Source organism: Acanthopagrus latus, chromosome 17, assembly GCF_904848185.1.
Source record: "Acanthopagrus latus isolate v.2019 chromosome 17, fAcaLat1.1, whole genome shotgun sequence".
Classification (NCBI taxonomy): domain Eukaryota; kingdom Metazoa; phylum Chordata; class Actinopteri; order Spariformes; family Sparidae; genus Acanthopagrus; species Acanthopagrus latus.
The window spans coordinates 14,072,147-14,093,943 of NC_051055.1; the positions used below are offsets into that span (position 1 = coordinate 14,072,147).

The 21,797-nt window shown below is 41.3% G+C and overlaps 1 protein-coding gene and 1 long non-coding RNA gene across 2 annotated transcripts in view; one reads left to right on the plus strand and one right to left on the minus strand.

The window, feature by feature from the left end:
- lars2 (leucyl-tRNA synthetase 2, mitochondrial) overlaps positions 1 to 18,017 on the minus strand; it is a 35,325-nt gene extending 17,308 nt beyond the window's left edge. Inside the window, exons 1-7 of the mRNA XM_037075220.1 lie at positions 17,828 to 18,017; positions 13,480 to 13,709; positions 10,850 to 10,981; positions 4,554 to 4,645; positions 4,410 to 4,470; positions 4,244 to 4,333; positions 3,760 to 3,903 (exon numbers count right to left, since the gene is read on the minus strand). Of these exons, the coding sequence (XP_036931115.1) occupies positions 3,760 to 3,903; positions 4,244 to 4,333; positions 4,410 to 4,470; positions 4,554 to 4,645; positions 10,850 to 10,981; positions 13,480 to 13,698 (738 nt within the window). The 5' untranslated portion in view covers positions 13,699 to 13,709; positions 17,828 to 18,017. The remainder of the gene's footprint in view (positions 1 to 3,759; positions 3,904 to 4,243; positions 4,334 to 4,409; positions 4,471 to 4,553; positions 4,646 to 10,849; positions 10,982 to 13,479; positions 13,710 to 17,827) is intronic.
- LOC119006480 lies at positions 5,805 to 10,834 on the plus strand. The gene is made up of 3 exons (XR_005070814.1): positions 5,805 to 6,935; positions 7,076 to 7,164; positions 8,667 to 10,834. It is a non-coding gene; the product is annotated as an uncharacterized LOC119006480 (long non-coding RNA).
- Positions 18,018 to 21,797: the final 3,780 nt, after the last annotated feature.

Sequence of the window (21,797 nt, forward strand, 5' to 3'; positions counted from 1 at the left end):
TATAATGGTACTAGATGGTGCTTGGCTTGTGGTACCCACAGTATCAAAGAAACGCATTTGAAAATGTCAACAGTAATGTCCCTTTCCAGAAATCATGACCTGGTTACTCGGGGTAATCAACAGATCTTGTTAAGAGCAGTTGTATGAAAGAACTCTTTTCACCTGCCACATGGATTACTGTGCAGGTGGAAGGGTGATTCTGCTCATGAAAGAGAGGCTCATCCTCATGTAAGCTATCTAAGTTAGTCTAGCAAGCTAGCCGCTGGTCTGTGGATTCTCTTGAGTAACTGGTTCGTGATTTGTGGAAAAAGACATCGCTGTTGACCTCTTGGAATGTATTTTCTTTGGCGCTAGTTGCCATCTAGTTCCACTACAATCAACAGAAGGCAGACATCTCTACAGTCTATATCTCTAAAACTCCCTATGTGAGTAGAAAAATAACGGCATAATGAAGTGCTACAGACATCCACTGAATTTTAAATCACACTTCTGTCTTTATCTATTGAAATTAACAAACAGCATACAAACACGCTGGAGGCAGTGTGGCCATACACATGCAAATCGTGCACAAGCTACAGCCCCAGAAGAAATAGAGCCATTTCAGGACAGAGCGAGTTCTGCATTGAATGAGGTATTGGGATATATAATCTCCAAGAAGTGCTCCATTTTACACCTGGGCAATACGACTAAAGCAATGCTGAGGGAAGATAATTAGCCCGTCAAAATTCTTCTCACAGCTGGCAGGGAGACCATTACAGGAAACCAGCGGTGGTTAGATACAGTTAAGGAAGTATTTGTGATGGGAAAAAAAAACAACCTGTTCTTCAAGAACAAGATGAAAAAAGATGAGTTTCACAAAAAAAAGGGATTAGACAGTTGCACTGTATAATTTTATTGTCAAGAATGTAAATGAATGAATCAAGATTTTAGGGTATCAGACGGTTGCATAACACACTTAGATCTTTTTTTTTTATTGTTTTACCTTTGAAACTTAATGTAAGACAGTTTTCTGTCCTCTCAGATTCAAGCATTAGAGGTTAGTATAAAGGGAAGTGGCACAAATGAATTATGGATAGAGACTTAAATGATCACAGAAGAAATTTAGGATGTGTGTGGACCTGGGCAAGGGTTGGCTTTATGTGGGAAAAGTAGAGTGAGTCAGGTAAGTGCAAGTATAAAGTCAAAAGACATGATTAGGTTTAGTGGTAGGTTTGTCCAGAAAATAAACTTGCGCATCTATTTTATGAGCCAAGTGGGACGAGGGACGAGTGCACAAAAGTTTCAAGAAAAACTCACACACACTGTCTACCTTCAAAAAAAATACCACTTATTGACAACGTTTCGTTATCGCTATACTTTATCAGTCAAAATGTTTAATTACTATTATTACTATATTTTCTTGAGTGATAAGCGTCTGGTACTGAAACGTCACAAATAAATTGATTTTTGCAAGTTAGACGGGACATTTTCAAAAAGACCTGTAGACACTCTGTTTGATAAGCAAACTGTACTTTCAACTGCTTCACTAGTTATAAACGGTAACCTCCTCCACCAGTTGTACATTTTGATGTTTATTTCTTGTATTGAGAGAAAAAAAAAAACAAGCTAATATTTGATCAATAATTCACTGAGCTGGCAGTGAATCATTTAGATGTCAGTGCAGCGTAATAGGCAGGCGGCATGTATGCTTGAGCGCAACAAGTGTGATTATGCATGAAATTGAAAACTCTGCTCCTGCCATGTGATCATTTTGCATCCTGCACGCTCCACTTCAAAATATCCATCTTAGTAATAATATGCAGTGGTCTGTGTCCCGGACGAAACAACAATATGGTTACGATTCACGAAGAGCGTGCGACAGACCTGACAGCTCAAGTGATGACGGCTGAGCGAATACTGTCTGAAGTTAATGTTGTCTAACAGGCCTTGGACACGTGCGCAGGCGAGCAGTCCACTTACAGCGGGCGCACCGTGGGTTCGACACGGTCCTTCTTTCTCTCCATCTGTCTTTCTCACTTCTTTTCCTTTAACACCTTCCTTCTTCCTTCCTTCCCACTTCTCTCTTCGTCAGAGAAAATTAGAAATGCAGGAACACATTGTCACAGTAGGCCTGCTTCCACCTCCACTCACACCTCTGACACGGACAAGCATGGGCGACGCCTGGCTGTGGACGAATTCATTCGCTTTAATCACAGTGACAAAGTTACCAAAGAAATTAGCGAACCTTCAACGGAAAAGCAGGCGTTTTCTGCAATCATTAAACATCACTCGTGTTTACCGTTCATTTTTTTTTCAAAGAGTAGTGGTTAGATTTATTTCACACTTCCCATGTAAGCTCCACTCCACTCACACAAACTACACCTGCTCTGCCTTATTTCTTATGGCATCAGTTTGACTCACGATTTCAAAATAAGTATTATCAATGATACAATACTCAAGTCATTTGTCAAGCTCACATGTCAACCTTTCCCTGGTGTTAGCTTCTAATTCTTCTTATTAATCATGAGGCTTTGATGCCCTTTTCTGTCCGGGTTTTGGACTGTTGGTAGGACAAAAAAAGACATCTGAAGGTGAAGCTTTCATTTCTCTTTTTTTCCCCACACAAAAGATTCCCTTGAGCTTTTGGAGTGAAGCTGCAAATGCTGTCATATTTTATGACGATCACTCGGAAAAAAAAAAAAAACATCCTCTAATGAAATCCTCAATTTGAATGAAGTGATTCATCACATTTAATGAGTGAGTCTTTTTTATTAGACTGATTTTCTTTCACGAGTATAACTGTTGCTGCCTACAAGCTAATAACACAGGTGAGCATCTCCTTATAGCAAACAGAGAGCAAAAATATGAATAGAAGCTGAACATTATGTTCAATAAAACATTTTGTTTTATTCTATTTTGGAAATGATTATGCCTTTCTTTTTTGTAGAAGACTCTCTCAAACTGTCCTTAATTACAACATTTGTTGACTGTGACTTTTGGGCTTAACAACACCCTGGAGTTACTGGAAATGTTTAGATCACACAAGTCGGAAACAAACCGACACAGCCAACACTGGAATCTTATTGTACAAAGAGTATAATATAAATAAAATTAATGTGGCCTAATCTTTATGTGCAACTGTGCAGAAATAGCAGGTTTAAACAGAATGAAAGTGCCGCTGCAGCATTCGAAAGTTGATTCAGGATTCAAATGTCATCGTTATGAATGAAGCTTTGAAGCTTCAATATATTCAGTGCAGCCCAACATAATTTTACCCACATTTGCTCTAATAAGAAACGTTTAAATGATGGGTTTATGGTCACTGGCTAAAAGTCAAATGAGGTGTTTAGTGCGTCCAGAGGATCACCACTGCCCGCGGTGCACATACATGTGCTGCATGTATAATGCGCGGATGGTCTTTCCTGTGGCTGATCCACATCAGTCCTGAGGGGGTCATTACCCCTGCAGCAGGCCTCTGCTCTGCGGGGAAAAGGTGGAGGCTTCTCATCAGCCGGCCAGGCCGTCTGGTGGTAATTCCCCAGCTCTGACCGCTTTCTCTCTCGTGGGCTGGGAGACACCAGGCTACAAATGAAGGCATCTGGGGGTCTGATTGCAGAGGCAGAGAGGCAGCGCTGCAGCTGCTGCTGTTGAAGTGTCAGCCATGATTGTTATCAGAGGGCTCCTCTGTTCATTTTGGCCTGCATGAAGCTGCTGGCCAGGCATTCAGATGCCACTTGTCATACACACGCACACACACGTACACACACTAAAGAGCCGTACCTTGGCATAGTTTGTAGTCTTGATGAACCATTGTGTGAGCAGCTTCTGCTCCACCAGGGCGCCAGACCTCCAGGAGCGACCATTTTCATCCACCTGCTCATCAGCCAGCACTGTCTGATCAACGGGGTCCCAGTTCACCAAAGCCTGGATCACACACATGCAGACACACACACACACACACACACACACACACACACACACACACACACACACACACATTTAAAAATGAAAAGGCAGAGCTTAGGAAGAAGGCTGGATTTAACAGTCCAAAGGCTTATTTCAAGGTCGTCCCATTTCATTAAACATAATCAAAAGGGCTTCAACAAGCCTCTCCTCTTTTCGATTCAGTCATTTTCCTCTGAGAGTAACAGGCGAGCTGCCTCAATCATTCCTCTAACTGTCAGGGACCTCACACCTAAACCAGTCATATTATTCCTTTCAAACTAAACCAGGATATGCACTTTAGCGCAAAGGCCATTCCTACCTCTTTCTGATACGCCAGTCCTGCTTCAAAGACCTTCACAAACAGATACTGCGTCCACCTGTAGTAGTCTGGAAGACAGGTGGTGACTTCCTGGAGGGAAAAGCAGGAGTCATGTCAGCAGCGTGAGGTAACTAGACCTAAAAGTTCTTCTTCGCTTTCTACTCACCCGGTCCCAGTTGAAGCAGAGTCCGAGGCTGTCCAGCTGCTCACGCATGGACTTGATATTACTGAGGAGGCAACACAGAGCAGCAGTGTTAAGGTACGTATAAACAGTGAGCACTGACAAGAACAGACGGGATGTTTCAGGTACCATTTAGTCCACTCCTCTGGGTCCAGGCCTCTCTCAATGGCTGCGTTTTCCGCCGGGAGTCCAAAGGCATCCCAACCCATCGGGTTCAGTACCTGTGGACACATTTAGGTGGAATCATTTGTGATCCAACAGCCAGTGAATCATTTCAAGTCACTCATCATCCGAAAAATTCCGTTTTTCATCATAGCGAATTACAAATGTTGACAGAAGAATCTGTTTTTCAAGTTGTCATCTGGGGCATCTTATACATTTTTAGAAAACAACAAAATGGATTGGAGAGGTCGCCCAAGTAAAGTCTATAGCCAACTAAGCTGAGCTAATATCAAGAGCACGAGCTTGATGTCCATGAGGAGATGCACACATCCTTTGTGCGGCGTGACACGTTTGGTGGATGTGGTTTGATGAAAAGAGAATTGTCATGATTTCTGATAAAGTGACATTGCTGTTGAATGTTTTTTGGGTACTTTGAGCCCCACATGCTAAAAATGAGTACCGTGTAGTTCTATTGTATTACAGAGAAAGCAGGCATCTCCAAAACTCTGCGGCTCACGTCAAAACAATCAGGATGGATAAATAGACAGGAGGTAAAAGGAAAAAAATATGTATTATTGATTTGGGGGTGAACTTTCCCTTTAAACTCAGATCGAAGGAGAAAACAGAGGAATTTTCCCCCTACAAACTCTGAGCATGCATCACACTGCACAGATCAGAAAAACTCATATTTGGGTGAAGACGGACTTCAAATGACGCAACAACTGTCTACGCATTCAAAAAGTAACAGTAGAATGAAAATGTTACATGGTGGTTCTAATGCATTCACTTAAACACCATTGTGCTCCACTAACTGCAGCATGTGGTGACCTCTATAATGTGTTATCCCTGCTGTGCTCTCGACTCCATAACACATTGTGGTAAATGCACGCAGATTAACCGCAATTTTCATGTAGCTGCAGCAGTTACATAATGTCTAAATGAGTGGAAGGCAGCAAGGTGAGGCTTTGAAGAGAAAATTGGGAGGTGACAGTTTTTCTACCAGCCAGCTTGATGCAAATTACTTCGTCATTTCCTAAACAACATCACAATCCACTGTCACTTTCCCTCTTTGCCTGCCGTCTCCCTCCATCCCCTCTGTACTTTGTGTCCACATCCGCACTCCTGCCATCATCAAAAACACACCCTCCTCTACATAAATCATCGCCTATTAAAGACGACGTCCCATTTTCCCCTTTAGCTCGCCTGCTTCTGCTCGCTGCGAGAAAGACGAGATAAAGGCACAGTAGTGGAAGGCGTGAGCAAAGTAGAGGAGAAGCAGAGTGACAAGGAGTCGAGGACTGGAGAGGATCATTGTACGGACTCTAACGGGTCTGATGTTTCAGACGAATTGGTATCCTTGGTAACTGCATGGGCCTCATTTGTAAAGCCGAGTGCTGGATGGTATTAGGCTAAGAGCGCTCAGCACAGCGGACCGGTGTGACTGCTCAGAAGAAATACAGGCACGCTGAGTGCGAGCCAAAGATAGCCTAACAAAGCAGAAAAAAGAAACACGTGCCTCATTAGGATGGATAGGTTAACTATGTTGTTTATTCGATGTAAATAATCCGGTAAGTGAGACGGTATTCATGAGGGGATGCTGGAGGGAGCAGCTATGATGGACAGGCTGCTTTCAAAGAGGCAGAAGCAAATGATCTCTTCACCGTGAATAGCTTCAGCTCCACTTATCCTTATGTCCACACAGCATGAATACCAGTCCGTCTCTTTACCAACCTGTTATCACAGAGACTCCCAGCACACTTCAGTGTGACAAGAGGCAGTGGAAGATGGACGTGGGAGTCCGTGTAGGCACAGTTTACGCCAATCTGTCCACTGCAATGTGGAGCAAGTCAGTGCCAACCTGACACAGCGACATCAATCCACAGCTCGGGTCTCCTGACGCCGATGACTACCAGGACAGGAGTGTTGGGAGACTGATTTTGTGAATGTGGAGCCACTCGGCTACATGCAAGTATCCGCCCACACAGCTCCAGCTAGAAGCTTCTCTCCATCTGTGGCAGCTTTGAAATGCGACTCCAGCATTTGCCTGTTGTTTTTTTTTTTTTTTTCTTCATCATGCTAATTGATACAAACCAAATTAACTGCTTCACAATTCCACTCATGTTCATTATTCTACAACATAACTACTTTTGCCATTTACGTTGCAAAATTTTACCCAAGAGCCTGCGCGCATAAGTAACAACAGAGCGAAGGACGAAAATGAGAAGAGCATGACTTCAAAATGAGACGTCATTTACATCAGGAAAGGGTTATTTCACTCAAATTAAGGAAACACATCTTTTGATTCACAGCAGCTTCAGTGGTGGGATCGCTTCACTTTCAAGCTCAAAGGTACATGAGCAGATTGGTGTCACTCTCAGGGCTGCATGCTAAAACATTTGCAGTTGATCAACCGATTAATGTGCTGTTGGAATTATCGTAAAAATGTGTTTCTGACTGGAACAATTCACGTGATTGCCCTCTCAATTCAGAACAACAACTCGGAAGTGAGAGAAAATTTGCCAAGCTGACGTCGTATGATGCTGAAACATCGCGGACGAAAGTAAATACCGGGTTGACGGTAAGAAATTTGGACCGTCATTGTATCATTTCCTTTGTGCTTCCTTGTCAACCAAATCCTGGAAACAGCTGTCAACATGTAGCTTAAACACTCTGAGCGATAAAATGCAAAGCAAATGCTCAAACATGACATGCATGAACACACTGAAGGTAAAAAAACGACTTTCCAGCTTCGGAATTGGGATCATCCAAAGAGCACCTGAATGCAGCATTAGCTCATAGCTGCCTCTGATCCAAGGTAACAAAATCTGCCTACAAGCTAATTAAACAGCTTCATTAAATCCAAAGAAAAACCTATATGGGCTGGGCACAAGCTAGCCATTTCCTCCTGTTTCCAGTCTTTATGCTAATGCTCCAGATTTGTGTTTTCTGTACATGAGACACGAGAGAGGTATCGATCTCCTCTCAGCAAGAAGGTGACTCCTTGGATTTTCCTACATGTCTAAAAATGTCTTTAATCACTCAAACAAAACATAGTGAAGGTTAAGAGAATTTAGTTTGTCAACAGTGAGGAGCGGAAGTAAGAAAAATAGGCGGATAACACTGGAGGTGATGAAAATGCACATGAAATGAAAAAAGGAACGATAAATTATCCTCAACAGATACAGTATGTTTAGTTTCAAGCCAATTTGATGAAAACTGTGGTTATATGATGAAAAATAGACACGTGTTTTATTCATTTTACCCGTCTTGCATTAGTCATTTATTACCGAGGTCGTGGACACTAGCAGTGGATAGTTGAGTCTTCATTCTACAATAAAAAGCCTATGGATAAAAATGGACAAAAGGGGATAGGACTAGAAAATGTTTTTATTCTTTTACTTCTTTCCTAACATGGATATTAATTTATCTTATTTTATACATCTTCAAAATAAGAATGAATAAATATGAGGAGTGGCTTCGAGGGAGGGCATGGCAAAAAATAATTGACAAAAATGGATGTGAAAATTAAAAATGCAAAGGACTTAATTATGAAAGTGATGTAAGTTGTAAAATAGAGCAATAAACTGTCAGTTGATTTGACAAACTTTACTGAGACAGCGCTGCTTCTGTAATCAACCAGGCTGTTTTACTGTCTGCTGTCTACCATTCATCATTCATCATTCTTAACACATTTATTATTTACAGCAAGACATTTTTGTTTTGACCTCATTGTCGTTTTCTAAAATCAGTCACAGGCTCTTTGTTCTCCCGCATAGAAACGTCTCATGTACTATCCCTTATTGCACCTAGCAAAGCCTTACTGCCAAGTGAACGGCAGACACTTTAACCCTTTGGACAGCATGTTCAGTAGAAAGAAGCCAGTTTGATCCGAGAACATTAAATGCACATTTCTGCAGGGGGACAGAGCTCCATCATTGAGCCATTAATGAGATTTTGGTCACAATCCATTGATATGATATCAAACAAGAGGAAATGTTGAGTTTGAGTATCAGACTTATATTTTACAGTCCTACAGATGAAACAGCCCATTGACAGAATGTTCTTTCTTTAATTAACTAGTGAGTGGAGAAGACTGTGTGCATGCGGCGGAACAAGGCTCACTTCCTGACAGATGCTGAGAGAAAAGTGCACTCCTGGGCAGGAAGTAGCTGGCATTCATGTGAAACCGTGTTTCTGTTTGGGGAGCAAGCAGACAGCGGCAGAATGGATTCTCTCTGCAGGTAAGGGGAGAAAAGGACAAGTTTGTCTTAAAGGGGCGAGACGGGGTGGACCGGCCAGAGGACAAAGACCAAGTGAAGAACTGAACGCAGGTTGTCACCGTCATGTCCGACACTGGCCACAGCTTCATCGACACCACCTGTTTACTGGACTCAAGCAGAGCGCTGAGTATCGACCGCAACACTGAAACAAGGTTGAGAATGGATTTTACCTCCACCTTACCTTCATCAGAGCAGGTTGGAAACAGCGAAAGCACTCCTCACTTTCAAGCACACTCATTTTTTTTCTATTCATCCGAGTTTATTTTGAAAGAGTTAAACAGTTCCTCTGTGTCATAGAATATCTTTGCTCACAGAGGGCCGAGGGATTTTACTTGATTTCAATGATTTAAACCAACAAAGTGAAGGATGACTTTGTTGTAGAGGAAAAACATCTCCGTAAGAGGACAACAAACAAACGAGGTGTTTGCTATTTTATAATATCAATATGAATACATAAATAAAATGTAAATCATTGTACAGTACGGCATGCAGCAATGTATTGTACAGGATGCATATGTGTAAACTGTATTCATATAAATCAACACAGCACAGCAGGAATCAAACACATGTACAACAAACACAGTCAGATCTGATTACATGTAAAATGTGGTCACACTAAACTGAAAGGCGGTGGTGCCAGGAAGAATTATCATTATGTTACTAATGGTACCTAATTCACATCCTTCAGTTTGAAAGCAGATAGCTGAAAAAAAGAGAGTTATCACGGTAAAATATAAAGTAACACAGAGTGCTCCATTAACTCTTAATGAAAGACTGACTCACTCACGCTGGTTAGAGCGTGTGGTTTTACCGGCAATATCACAGGAACAAAATCATTTTCAAAACAGTTTCTCAAAGTGTGTCTGCAGAATGAGGATGACACATCCTCTGTGGTTTTTGGAAAGGAAAAGTCAGTGTTGTGTAAGCCACGGGAAAAGACTCGTGGTGAGGGAAAGATAACAAACAACAAAGCAAATGTGAGCATTCATTAAAAGCTTGGCCACCTATTGTGTCAAATTCTATATGTTCAGTTTTTGTTCCCCAAGAAGACGAGTAAATATTTGTGAGCACACACAAAGTCACTCCTTAATCTACAAACAGGAAATAACACAACTGTTTTGTTGATCCACAAACTTATTTGTAAATACTGACACCCAAACAACAAGTACATTTCTGTTTCACTGTTGCTCTAATACATTATTCAGTGATTTGGGTGAATCTGGGTATGTTTGATTTGTTCGTGGTTTTCCCTCTGGTGCTCTCGGGCCGCTCTGGACATTTAGCTTTACTTGTTGCTAAAGTGACTGCTAACAAACTTGCTGATAACCAGCAGCTCCTCAATGAAGCCTCTGGAGCGGGACCTCACATGGCCTCTAAGAACCACGGCGGAGGAAAATTATAGTATCGAGGCAATTTTTAAAAAGTTTCCCGGTAAACTATGCCAAAACAAATAGCACTCCATTAGCCACTTCATTGGAACTTCAAATGTCCCAGTGGGCCATGTCAGTGGGTGAGCATGCACGATACCAAAGCCCTGGAAGAAGCTCAACTTCATGGAAAGAACGCCATCACTGAGGGAAGAAAATTCAACTTGTGCTTTTCCTGCTTTGACAAGTCAGAATGCCTGCCGTGTAAAGGGTTTATCATTTCAACATTTACTGTCTTTATACCCTTGATTTGAGTCCACTGAAGCAGCAGCGTGACAGAGTGCCAGAATGTACAATACCAGGACCCTGGAACTAAAACAACTGAAACAAATTTAGCCCTCGTTATTTTTTTTTTTAACCCTCTTTCAAACTGTGCTTTTACTACAGTTTCAAAATATCATCTTAGAAAAAATGGCAGTGACTACTTTCCATTTTTAGCGCTGTCCGGGATTATTTTACTTTGTGTTCTGACCTTGCATGTTTCTCTGAGGATAGTAGAAAATGTTTATTAAAAAAAAAAAGAAAGAAAACACACAGGTGCTAGAGGCAGACATACCCGATGTCCTCTCATCCTCTGGAAGTGTCCGATGGTGTCGCTGATGGTATACACTCGCACGTGGCCCATGTGCAAGCGCCCAGATGGGTACGGAAACATCGAGAGGACGTAGAACTTCTTCCTTTTGGAATCCTGGCGGAACAACAAAAGTTAAAATTATGCACAGAGCTGTTGGAAAAGACCATGAAAGTTTATTTGAATCCTGAGACACTGTAATAACAGCATCAGTTTGGCCTCTGAATGAGAATAAAAGACAGTACATTAACCTGATGAGGTCAGGACAGGAATAATAGCTCATCACGCTCAGAGCGAGAGCGCTGACTTACTTCTACATTACCGTACCAGCCTCTAACAGTTTCTGATTATAGTGTCAGAATCTGAACTGCGGCAGCGCTGATAATGGATGGCTTACAGTCACAACACTGTTACCAGGGCAACACAGTTAAGTACCAGTTACACCCAGCCATACATGATTGCAGGAAACCTGAGTCATGAATTTTTCAATAAATTAATTAGGAGCAGGGCTGTCGTGAATGCACTTAATCACTGTCGGTCCGTCCCAGACGGCCGCGCGCTCAGACCATTAGGGTATATAATCATTGAGCGCCCCGGGTCTGAGATGAGCTCCCAGTGCCACTTATAGATGGGAATCATGTGGACGAACTGTTAATGGCCACACAATCAATCAATCAATCTTTATGGAAAAGGCTCAAGGCGTTTCCATTGTATATATAAACAGATTGGTCCAGATAGAAGATAACACTTGGCTCATGCAACAGCTGCTTTAATGACTTCAACATTTACGTTCACTGATCCATCAGTATTGACCAGCAGGTGGCCGATTATCGGTGTTTTTTGTGTCGGATTGCTGATAAAAAAAAATAAAATAAAAAGCACTACTTGCACTGATGCAGCTTCCTTTCTCTGTTAGTGGTCAGCACCCTGAGGTCTCAGTGTCCCCAATACTATCTGATGTCATGAGTAATAGCTGATCAGCACTGAAAATGTAAAGTACCTCAAAATTGTACACAAGCACAGTGCTTGAATACATTGTAGTTGGTAACATTTCATCCATGGATATTCTCAACTTCGAGAGTAAGAATACTATTATTTTCCTTGTTGATGTATATTGGTTCCAATTATCAGTTTTATGCTTCCTGGATTACTAACAATCAGTATTGGTATCAGCCCTGAGAGAACCAGACCCTCACTCCTGACAGATGTTTATCGATCATTGTATAGTTTACAGTACATTTGCATTGACATTGCATACTGTTTTTTAACATACTTGTAATATTGGGTTATTCACGTACTTGCACACTTGATCTGAACAATATACAGTTTATTTTGAGTATGAAAAGTAGAATTCACTCAATTCAGAACTCACTGTGCAGTAAAATGTTCCCTGTCAAAGATTTACTATTATAATAGATGATGTGTATGGAGCAATATTACAGCTGCAACATTGTGCATGTCGCATTTTACTGCTGTAGATGTTTAAGGTCCTTGAGCACCAACTATTTGTGGTAAAGGACTTTTATACAGCGTGTTTCTAGTCTACCGACCACTCAAAGTGCTTTACAACACTCAATGGTCACCCGTTCCTATGCACACTATGAGCAGAGGCTGCTCATCAGGAAAGATACTGGCTATATTTCTTTGCTCATCCATTCACGCACACGCACGCACACGCACGCACACGCACACACACACACACACACACACACACACACACACACACACACACACACACACACACACACACACACACACACACACACACACACACACCTTGTTGGATCAGCCATTGGGAGCAATTTGGGGTTCAGTGTGAAACTCCTGACCTCCCAATTAGTGGACGACCCGCTCTACCTCCTGAGCCTCAACTGCCTATAGAGTCAACTGCTCATGAGCTCAGGAATTTATTTATTTATTTATTTATTTATTTATTTTACAGCTTTTAAGTCAAGTTTGTTCAGCTTAGGAAGTGGGAACATTTTCTCAACCCATGAAGGGAGACTTCATCCTTCAGTTTATCATTTAAATTCAAAATATTTGGAGATAGTTTTCACTGGACAGGGATGAAAAGTCACTAAAGCTGTAAGATAAATATAGTGGTGTGAAAAGTCCAATGTTTACCACTCTGATACTGCTGGAGTGAAAGTGTAAAGTTTTATAAAAATGGAAACACAAGTGCCTTGAAGTTGCACTTAAAAGTACTTGGGTAAACACGAATCAGCCACTTGTTTCTGTACTGAAAGAGTTCCCTCAACAGTCAAAAGTGCAGGCATTTATTGAAATGAATCAGCAACCAGTCTGATGATCTAATAAGCTTTCAAGTCAATTTTTGGCAGAAAGGCCAAACATTTGGTGATTTATCATCAAGTATGAAGATTTGCTGGTTTTCAAAGATTCATCTTAGTCTAAACTGAATATCTTTTGGTTTGGGGCCGTTGTTCGGACAAGATGATACTTGGGGTGGGTTGTTACATAGGAGGAAACAGTGTACTGTTTGTATATTACATGTGAAGACTTGAACTCTGTGATGAGTTGAAACAAATGGAGTGCCACTGAGATTATCAGGATGTCAGCGTGAGAAACACTGTAAGAAAACATTGCAGCCTTCTTACTTCCTCCAGCGCATCCTTCCGCCACTGCGCCATAATTCGTGGGTGCCACCATTCTTCCACTCTGCGTCTGGTCTCTGGCCGGTACTCTTTCTCCCACACTCCTGTCTCACTGAACAGGGTGCGGGTGCCGGGGAACAGGAGGCGAGGTGATGGGCTCAGGAGAGCAGACCGGACAACACCCAGTGGATACAGAGGCAACCTTCTCACTGACACCTGCATGGTTCTGGAACCTAAAACAGGGACGGACAAAGTCAACTGAGAGGCAGGTGGTCACGATGTTGTTAAATATCGATATTTTTCATTGAATAGACCACCTTCGCTTGCCGGACATTTTCTTATGGGTAGGAACAAAGCATTCAGCCACTTCCTCACTTACATCGGCGTTTGATTGCCGATTACATCCAGTGTGTTTCACTTCCGGGCTTAAATAAATATGTCCCAGATGTGTGTTGATATTGAGAATTAATTTTTTAATCAACATCACATCATGTAGCACTATTCAACAGTAAATCTAGTAAGACAGGGGTTGAATGCTGACTTTAGCTGTTGTCTAACAGGTTATCAAATATGCTGTTTTAATATAAAAAAATGTCCCAATGTCCATCCAGACTTTCACCGGCCATTGTCTTTTCAGGTGGTGATCAATCAGGAAGCGTGAAATGATAACAGTTTGTCAGATTCCCTGTGGTTATGAGTCAATACTGTCAATTTGACCTAAATCAAGGCTAGAAATTCCAGTATCAGGTAACACTAATGACTGTGATATAAATCCACTGAAGGTTAAAATAGAAAGTGAATTATGTAGCACCTAATTATCGTCAAGAACTCCTTGGTTCACCTTTATCATTCTCAAGTTTCCTTTCGACTTTAGAGTTACATTTGGGATTTTATGCTTCTTTAAAGCACAAAAAAGTTCCTCCTGGTTACAACATCTTGTGCACTAAAACGCTTCCACGCAGATCATAATGATCACTCGTACCTATGCAGTCCCCTCACGCTCTAAAAATGCAACATTCCGTCCTTCAGCATGAACAGGTGGCCCACCAAGAGCACATGTGACTGACTGACTGACGGCTCGTCTCTGCAGCTCTCCACGTGACCTTCTGTCACCACTGCTGTTTCACACTCTGTGTTCTTTACACCGCGTCACTCACACAACAGCAGGATTTTTGTGAAATGAGAGCTTTATTCAGCGAGAAGTGATTATGCCTGGCCTCACTGTCAGGCTCCGGCCAGGCTGTTCTTATTAAACCGCCTGCACGCTCAGATGTGAGAATGACATTTTCAATCCACTTATATGCAATTATTCAATAATGCGTCAAATCCGCCCCCTGGGTTCATACATCTTTTTTTTTTTTTGTTGGCATTACAGGCTGTTAATCACGCTAAAAGCCCTGGGATATCATCAGCTGGATGGACGTCCCTGCTTTCAGAATGCGCGCCTCAAGTTTTATAATTACTTGCAGGTAGAAAGGAAGAGATACTGCATGAGAGGAATGTCAGGAGGAGGATTATCTAGGAGAATTATGAATAATAAACAACAGTGATTCAGTTCAACAACTTGATAGAAAACTAATATTTTTAGTCGCTTCTGCGTGAAGGCAGCAGTTGGGAAAGACGTTCACATGGCCAAATGTAGGTCAGACAGTCAACTGCATGTAAGAAAAAAAAACAAAAAAACAATTTGACCTAAATCTGTCTTACACACACACACACACACACACACACACACACACACACACACACACACACACACACACACACACACACACACACGTATATAAACACAGTTTCCAAGGTAACCTGAGAAATCTGTACTGTCTCTGCCTCCTCAGCAGCAGAGGACAACTACTGCTAACCTGACCCATCAATAGAATATTTTCATAGCAGTGACGCATCTGGATCTCAGACAGTGAGGCCTTTATATCTGTGATAAACTGCACGCCCTGATGCACCGGACTGAGATAAAGATGTAAATGAGGGAACGGAAAACTGTTTAGCTGAAGCTGCAGAGAACTCATTCACAATGTTATTCTACGTTCTATGATATTATGAAAGTACAGGATTCCTGTAGAGAAAGAGTGAGGATGGATGGAAACAAAATAGCAGGAGAGAGACCAGCAGGTTTTGTTGTTGAATTTAAATCACTAACAAGAATTTTAAAAAATAATAATAATTTTCACAAGCAGAATAACGGTCACATCATGAGACAGGGGTTTCAGCTCAGAGTTTTTGGATGAAAATGTGTCACAACAATGTAAGAAACTTCAAGTGTGAAGCCTGAAGGTTTCACTGGCTGGGGTGGACTGATCTCCTAGGGATACTTCTGAGTTTTTTTCCCACCTAATGAGTGTAAAAACCAGCGAAAAGTGCTCCCTCATCCCCTCTCCTCTCCACCGCCCACCTGCTTGTGGGAATGTGTTTTTTCGCTGAATCCTCTTGAGTATAACCTATAAGCATCGCGGTGGCCAACGCTCCTCCCTCTGGCTGAGGCTGGGGGAGCCGAGCACTCAAGGTTGCTGTGTGCATCTCTGAAGGTGCAAGTGAGTGGGCTGAGGCGAGAGACTGAGAAAAATGTTTCTATGGTGACTGGGCTCATCCATTCGGGTTTTCTCCTGCAGAGAGTGACTGAGGACTTCTGCAGACAGGAAGCTGGCTCTGGTGACAGCTGAAGCTTCATCTGAAGATCTGTAGTTTCTGGGCGTTGGTACTGAACTTGAATACTTCATGGGTATTGACCAAAAAGTGTCACTTGCCATAATGATTTGGTCAAATTCTTGGGGTTTGTCAAACCAAGTCTTTGAATGACAATGTTCAATTGTATTTTTTCAGGCAAAAATCTTATGGTTGTTTGAGAGGCAAAATGTAACACTTTGAGAATTTTGGTATTGAGAGTTTGTATTATTTTCAAATAAAAAAGGAGATTTTAAGAAATCTTCATTTTAAAAAAAGTGTGATTTTGGTATCAGTACAAAAACCATACTTGTGCTTGCAGCAAACACACATGCCCACTTCTAGGTAGAGCGAGGTGATATGGTGATACTGCATCAAGAACGTGATGTGTGATTAGATCTTTTATGAGATTCTGGTTGTTGGAACATGTGAAAGAGCCAAAAATTTTACATTTTTCAAACAAAAAACTAATATCCATTTTATGAGAAGATTTGTTGCTTTAAAGGTGCTATTTGTAAGATTTGACAGAGTTAATAATGAGACTCAAAAATCAACTTTTCTTACAGAGAGCAATGTTTAAAGGTGCATAACATATAAATTGTGGCTGACAATATCCAAACTTGAAAAAATGTTCAACCAATAAGAAGGACACACAGTTTTAACGTCATGACGTTTATTTACTGTGCTCAAGCTTATTTAGCATGCTAACCAGCAACAGCTAGCCCCTTTACACACCACCACTACTATACTGTCAGTGTACAACAACATTTTCCTGGTGCTTCAAACTCACAGTCTGTACTGTTAGCTGCACAGCTAACTGGCTAACGGCAGCTAGAGTTAGCAGCAGTTAGCGATTACTCTGATAATGTGCTGCTACCTGTTAATTCTGAGTATGATGATATTGCACCTTTAAATGTATGTAAGTTGACTGTACTTACAGTTTTCAGACATTTGTTTGACCAAATAACTTGATAATCAAAAAGTTATCGAAATTTTAAGCAAAGAGATGCCAAATATGATGATAAGCTGCAGCCCTTACAGTGTAAACACCACCTGAAAGCACCACCAGTCATGACCACAATGTCAATACTGACATATTTAGGGTAAAATATTAGTTTATTTAGTTCTCTAAACATGGCTCCTCTGATAAACTAAAAGGAGTACTGGTCTTTTAGTTCATGGGTTTGTTTATTGTTAATCGACTTTCGTCTCAGTCGAGATCACACGTATGTTGTATGCATAATTTCGTGGAGGAAAGCTGATAACAGGTAAGTTTACATTAAACTAAGGTGTCGTGTTTTTAAGGGGAAAACAAGTGATAACGTAGCAACATGGCTATGCAACGCTAATTTAACGTCAACACTTTGCACAGGTCGTTAACAACCTGTCTCCGCATACAGGGCAGCATTTTTTAAAAATATTACTTTTGCTAGCGACTAGCATGACATTGACTTGTAAACGTATCCTCCTGGTCTCTCCAGACAGCAGTCAGTCCTCTATTAACTACAAATACAAGTCTTAACAAACCCCCGTAATACCTGCTTATGATGTTAATGTACATTAGCTTTATGATGTTAATGTACTTACGTCTTTTAATTATTGTTTCCAGGTTAACTGTCATGTTTGCTTGCTACATGATGCAAGAGAGGACGTACACACAAAAAAAACTACTTACTGTTTGATATTCTGCTCCTTTATTTCAGCGTTGTGTTCGTTATGACATAAATACAATAATCCATGTTATAATTGTCATGCCGAGGAGGGAAATACGTGGAGAACGACCTGTTTTCCTGGATCACGACTTCGCAGTGTGCGCAGCCATCTTGGATTTCACTAAACTTTATCAACACGGTGTGCGTCGACAATGACAAATCCATGTCGTTTAAGTATGAGGACTCTGGTTGACATTGTACAGTTCATATGCCTACCTACGTTTTAAGATACTTTTCTTTCAGTCCTATGTAACACTCTTCTGTGTGTGTGTGTGTGTGTGTGTGTGTGTGTGTGTGTGTGTGTGTGTGTGTGTGTGTGTGTTTTGCGTGTCAGATCCGTGATTTCACTAATTCTAGGCTTTCCATTGCAACCTTAGCAACCACGTAATCTAAATCTATTTTTTTTCACTAAAAATCGATTTGGAAAATTTTTGGTAAATTACTGCACCAAGTGTCAGAATATTGTTTTCTCCTGCTAGATCAACACAAATAAGAAGAAAATTGACAGAACCAATGATAAAAGAAAAACAGATGATTGTTTAGGTTTACAGATTTCAACTTTTTCCTTTATTAATGGTAAATAAAATATAAAAAACATAATCTTAAATGAAGGACGACGTAGAAAATACATTTCTCCAGCATTCTCTCCAGAACTTTCTTGTTTATTGTGTTGAAATTCCTTGTATCTTCTAGGGTCAAAAGTATATAATCTAATTTCATATTTGCTAAAGTGAATCAACTCAAGTCAAAGGAGTATTCCCATAAAACACGACCCAATTTTAACGCCAGCGGCTCTACAAGTATCCCAAGGAGGGGCTTTGATTTCTGAGATGAGGCACAAGGTCTCTGATGCCAGCTCCCAGCGTAAAGTGACTGCCGACTGAGAGAGCACCTCCGCTCACTCTCATCTTCATCACAGAGCTCTGAGGTTCAGAAGAGGAGGAGTGAGCAGCATCTCATCAGAGCCACATCTCCATCACCAGCTCTCCCTGTGGCTTTCACCTTTGATCTGGCGAAGTAAGTAAGAAGTCAGATCCAGTGTGCAGGAGGAAAAGGGAGGGTGGGGTATCATCATTATGAGGAGACTGAAAGAGTCCCTCAGCCTGACGTCAGCGAGCTAAACCTGGGGCTCTGCTCCGGCCTGCTGTCGTACATCAGAGTTAAATGGGCGCCTCCGCTCAGGGCACAACAGGATGTGGCTGAAGAGGAGGAATGAGATCGGGAAATGGGATTTTGACACAGTTGAGACACTGACTCTCCACATGGCCAAAGATCTGTCTGCAGATACAGAGGGAGGCTCCCTGATGAATGAATCTGATACTCACTTCCTCATCGTTAATGTAGCTCATGGAGCTACTGAAAGGTCTTTCATTATTTGTTCAAAATTGCAAGTGCTTCTGAAATCCTGACAAAAAAAAAGAAAAAACTCCAGACAAATTAAGAGGAGATACTCAGTTTCATTCTGGTGCCACACCATTAAACTACTTGGTCTTACAACGCAAGGAAAATCAAATTGTACTCACATGAGGAATGAGAGAGGTGTATTGAAGGGAAAAAGGAGGTTAGCTTGAAGGTCACTTTTTCTAGTCAGCCTTCAATGAAGTGCTTTCATGTTTAGAGTCAGTATAACTGTTTGAACTACAGCAGATCTGAAGAAGCAAAAGGCACTGGGGATGTGACTGATGTTACCTTCATGCATGTGACAACTCAAATACATTAAAAACCAACATATTGAACCGTATAATCCTACAGCATGTTTTGTGATGACAAATACATTTTTACATCTTTGTGATTGAGGGCTGCATTTAGTTTGTTATTTCATGAAGGAAAAGGCGACCTCAGAAGAACAAAGAAGAGTTAACTACGTAAAGAGAAGGAAGTAAACAGACATCTTTCTCTATTAGATTCAGTATTTATGAATTCATATGGAACAATTAAGGTTCAGGTTTGGGGGAAAAACAAATGCAGGTATTTTTAAAATAAAAAGGAGATGCATTATGCCCAGCTTCAGGATCATATCTATATTTTTGGTTACCACAAGAACAAGTTTCCATGCTTCAGTTCACAAAAAACACATCAGTTATCTCGTGCTGTCCCGTGCTGCAGCACTGTATTCGCCCTCTGTCTGAAATGCTCTGTTTTAGCTCCTGCCTCTTTAAAGCCCCCTCCTGAAGACCTTGTCTGCTCTGATTGGTCAGCTCACACATGGCTGAGCCGGCAATGCCAACAGTACAGCCAGAACAGCTGTGCAGGGTCAATTCTTACGTGCAAAACTAGCCACTAAGCAAAAATTCTGCTAGTGTCATTGAATTCAAGGTTTCACTACTGATGAGGCGTTTCTGGACCAGTGTTTTCTGTGGGAGGGAGGAGCGTCTGTTGGTGCTGACTTTGACCTTTTCAATTTTCGAGACCTTTTACATGCACAAGCACAGATGCGAAACACTGAAGGAAGGGGACAATGACTAATGGGTCATCTCTACAGAATACTTCCACATTTTGCAAAATACATTTATTTGTTTTCTTCTCTATCACTCGGTGTATATGAATCTAGAGCCAATTAAAGTGGCTTTGCCTGCTCTGTCTAAAGTGGAAATTTTTCCTCCAGCACCTCTTAAGGTCACTAGTTAACAGGTTATATCTATATCTATATATTTGTTTACTCCGTAAAGCAGTGCTTTAAGTGCTAGAAATGAGAGAAAACAAGTGCTTGTACTCCGCTCCCTGAGGAGGAGGATGCTCAGGTGGCCCACAGAGCAAGTCAGTGGCTCCCGATGGTCTGTCCAAATATGCTGGATACTTTATACTTTTACTGTGTCACACAAACGAAGCACCTGAAGCGGTGACATGCAAAGAGTCTGCCAAATTGTCGCCCTCAGTTAAAGTATGCGTTGCTGTATTTGTAAGCACGACACCACTGGATATTTTTGAGGAGACCAAAAGACGTATTTCAAACTATGATGTTTTCCATGGCCAAGTGTTTTTGTTTTTTAAGCATGAGCGTAGTGTTATGACAAGAGAGAAATAGATACCTGAACCTAAACAAACATAAAGTTGCAACATACAACTTGAACTTATCTGTGGTTTGTAGAAAAGTAGTTGTGTAGTGCTAACATCTATTCAAGCGATTCGATTGTGCATGATGTTCTCCATGTATTCCCTGTTTGTATCTCTACAGCTGTTGTAAAGTAATCAAAGTGGCAAAATTAGAATAGCATACAGTAGATTGCACACCTCAGTCAAGGCTCCAACACTCCAATCTAAACATATTCAGATCTCCAGATACTCAGATTTGTATTTGGACCCACATGAAATTGTTCTCGTACATACCAACACGACACATTTATTTCAACAATATCCAAGCATTATATCCTGAGAAATTGGTGAAAATGTTAGAAAAAGCCCCTTCACAAAGTGAGATGAAAAAAAATAACCTAGATCCGTCCCTTTATCCGGATCAGCACCAAAAGCTAATGGGGTCTATTCTCGGCCATCCTCCGCTCAAGTCTAGTCGAAATCCGTTCTATCGCTCTTCTGTAATCCCGCTGACAAACCAACCGACAAACTAACAAATCAACACACAGGCACAGGCAAAAACCTAACCTCCTTGGCGGAGGTTACAAACAACTAACAACTGTCGGTGCACAAAATACGTCATGTCGTCCTCCTCTAACTGATACCATCCACTTTAGACCAGTAACACCACAGAAAGAACCAAAACTCATTGACTGTCTGTCCCGTCATTATCAGAGGCTGACACAAATGTGTTTTTACGTAACAACATAACATAACAACAAAATGTGTCTCCTTATTAGATGCCGTGAGGTCTGCCCCGGGTCAGCACTTTAAAAAGTAAAATAATGGTCCTTTAACAATGTGATATGTAAGGAAAAATGATGGGTATCATATAACAGGAGCAGATGGAGGCTCCGTGTC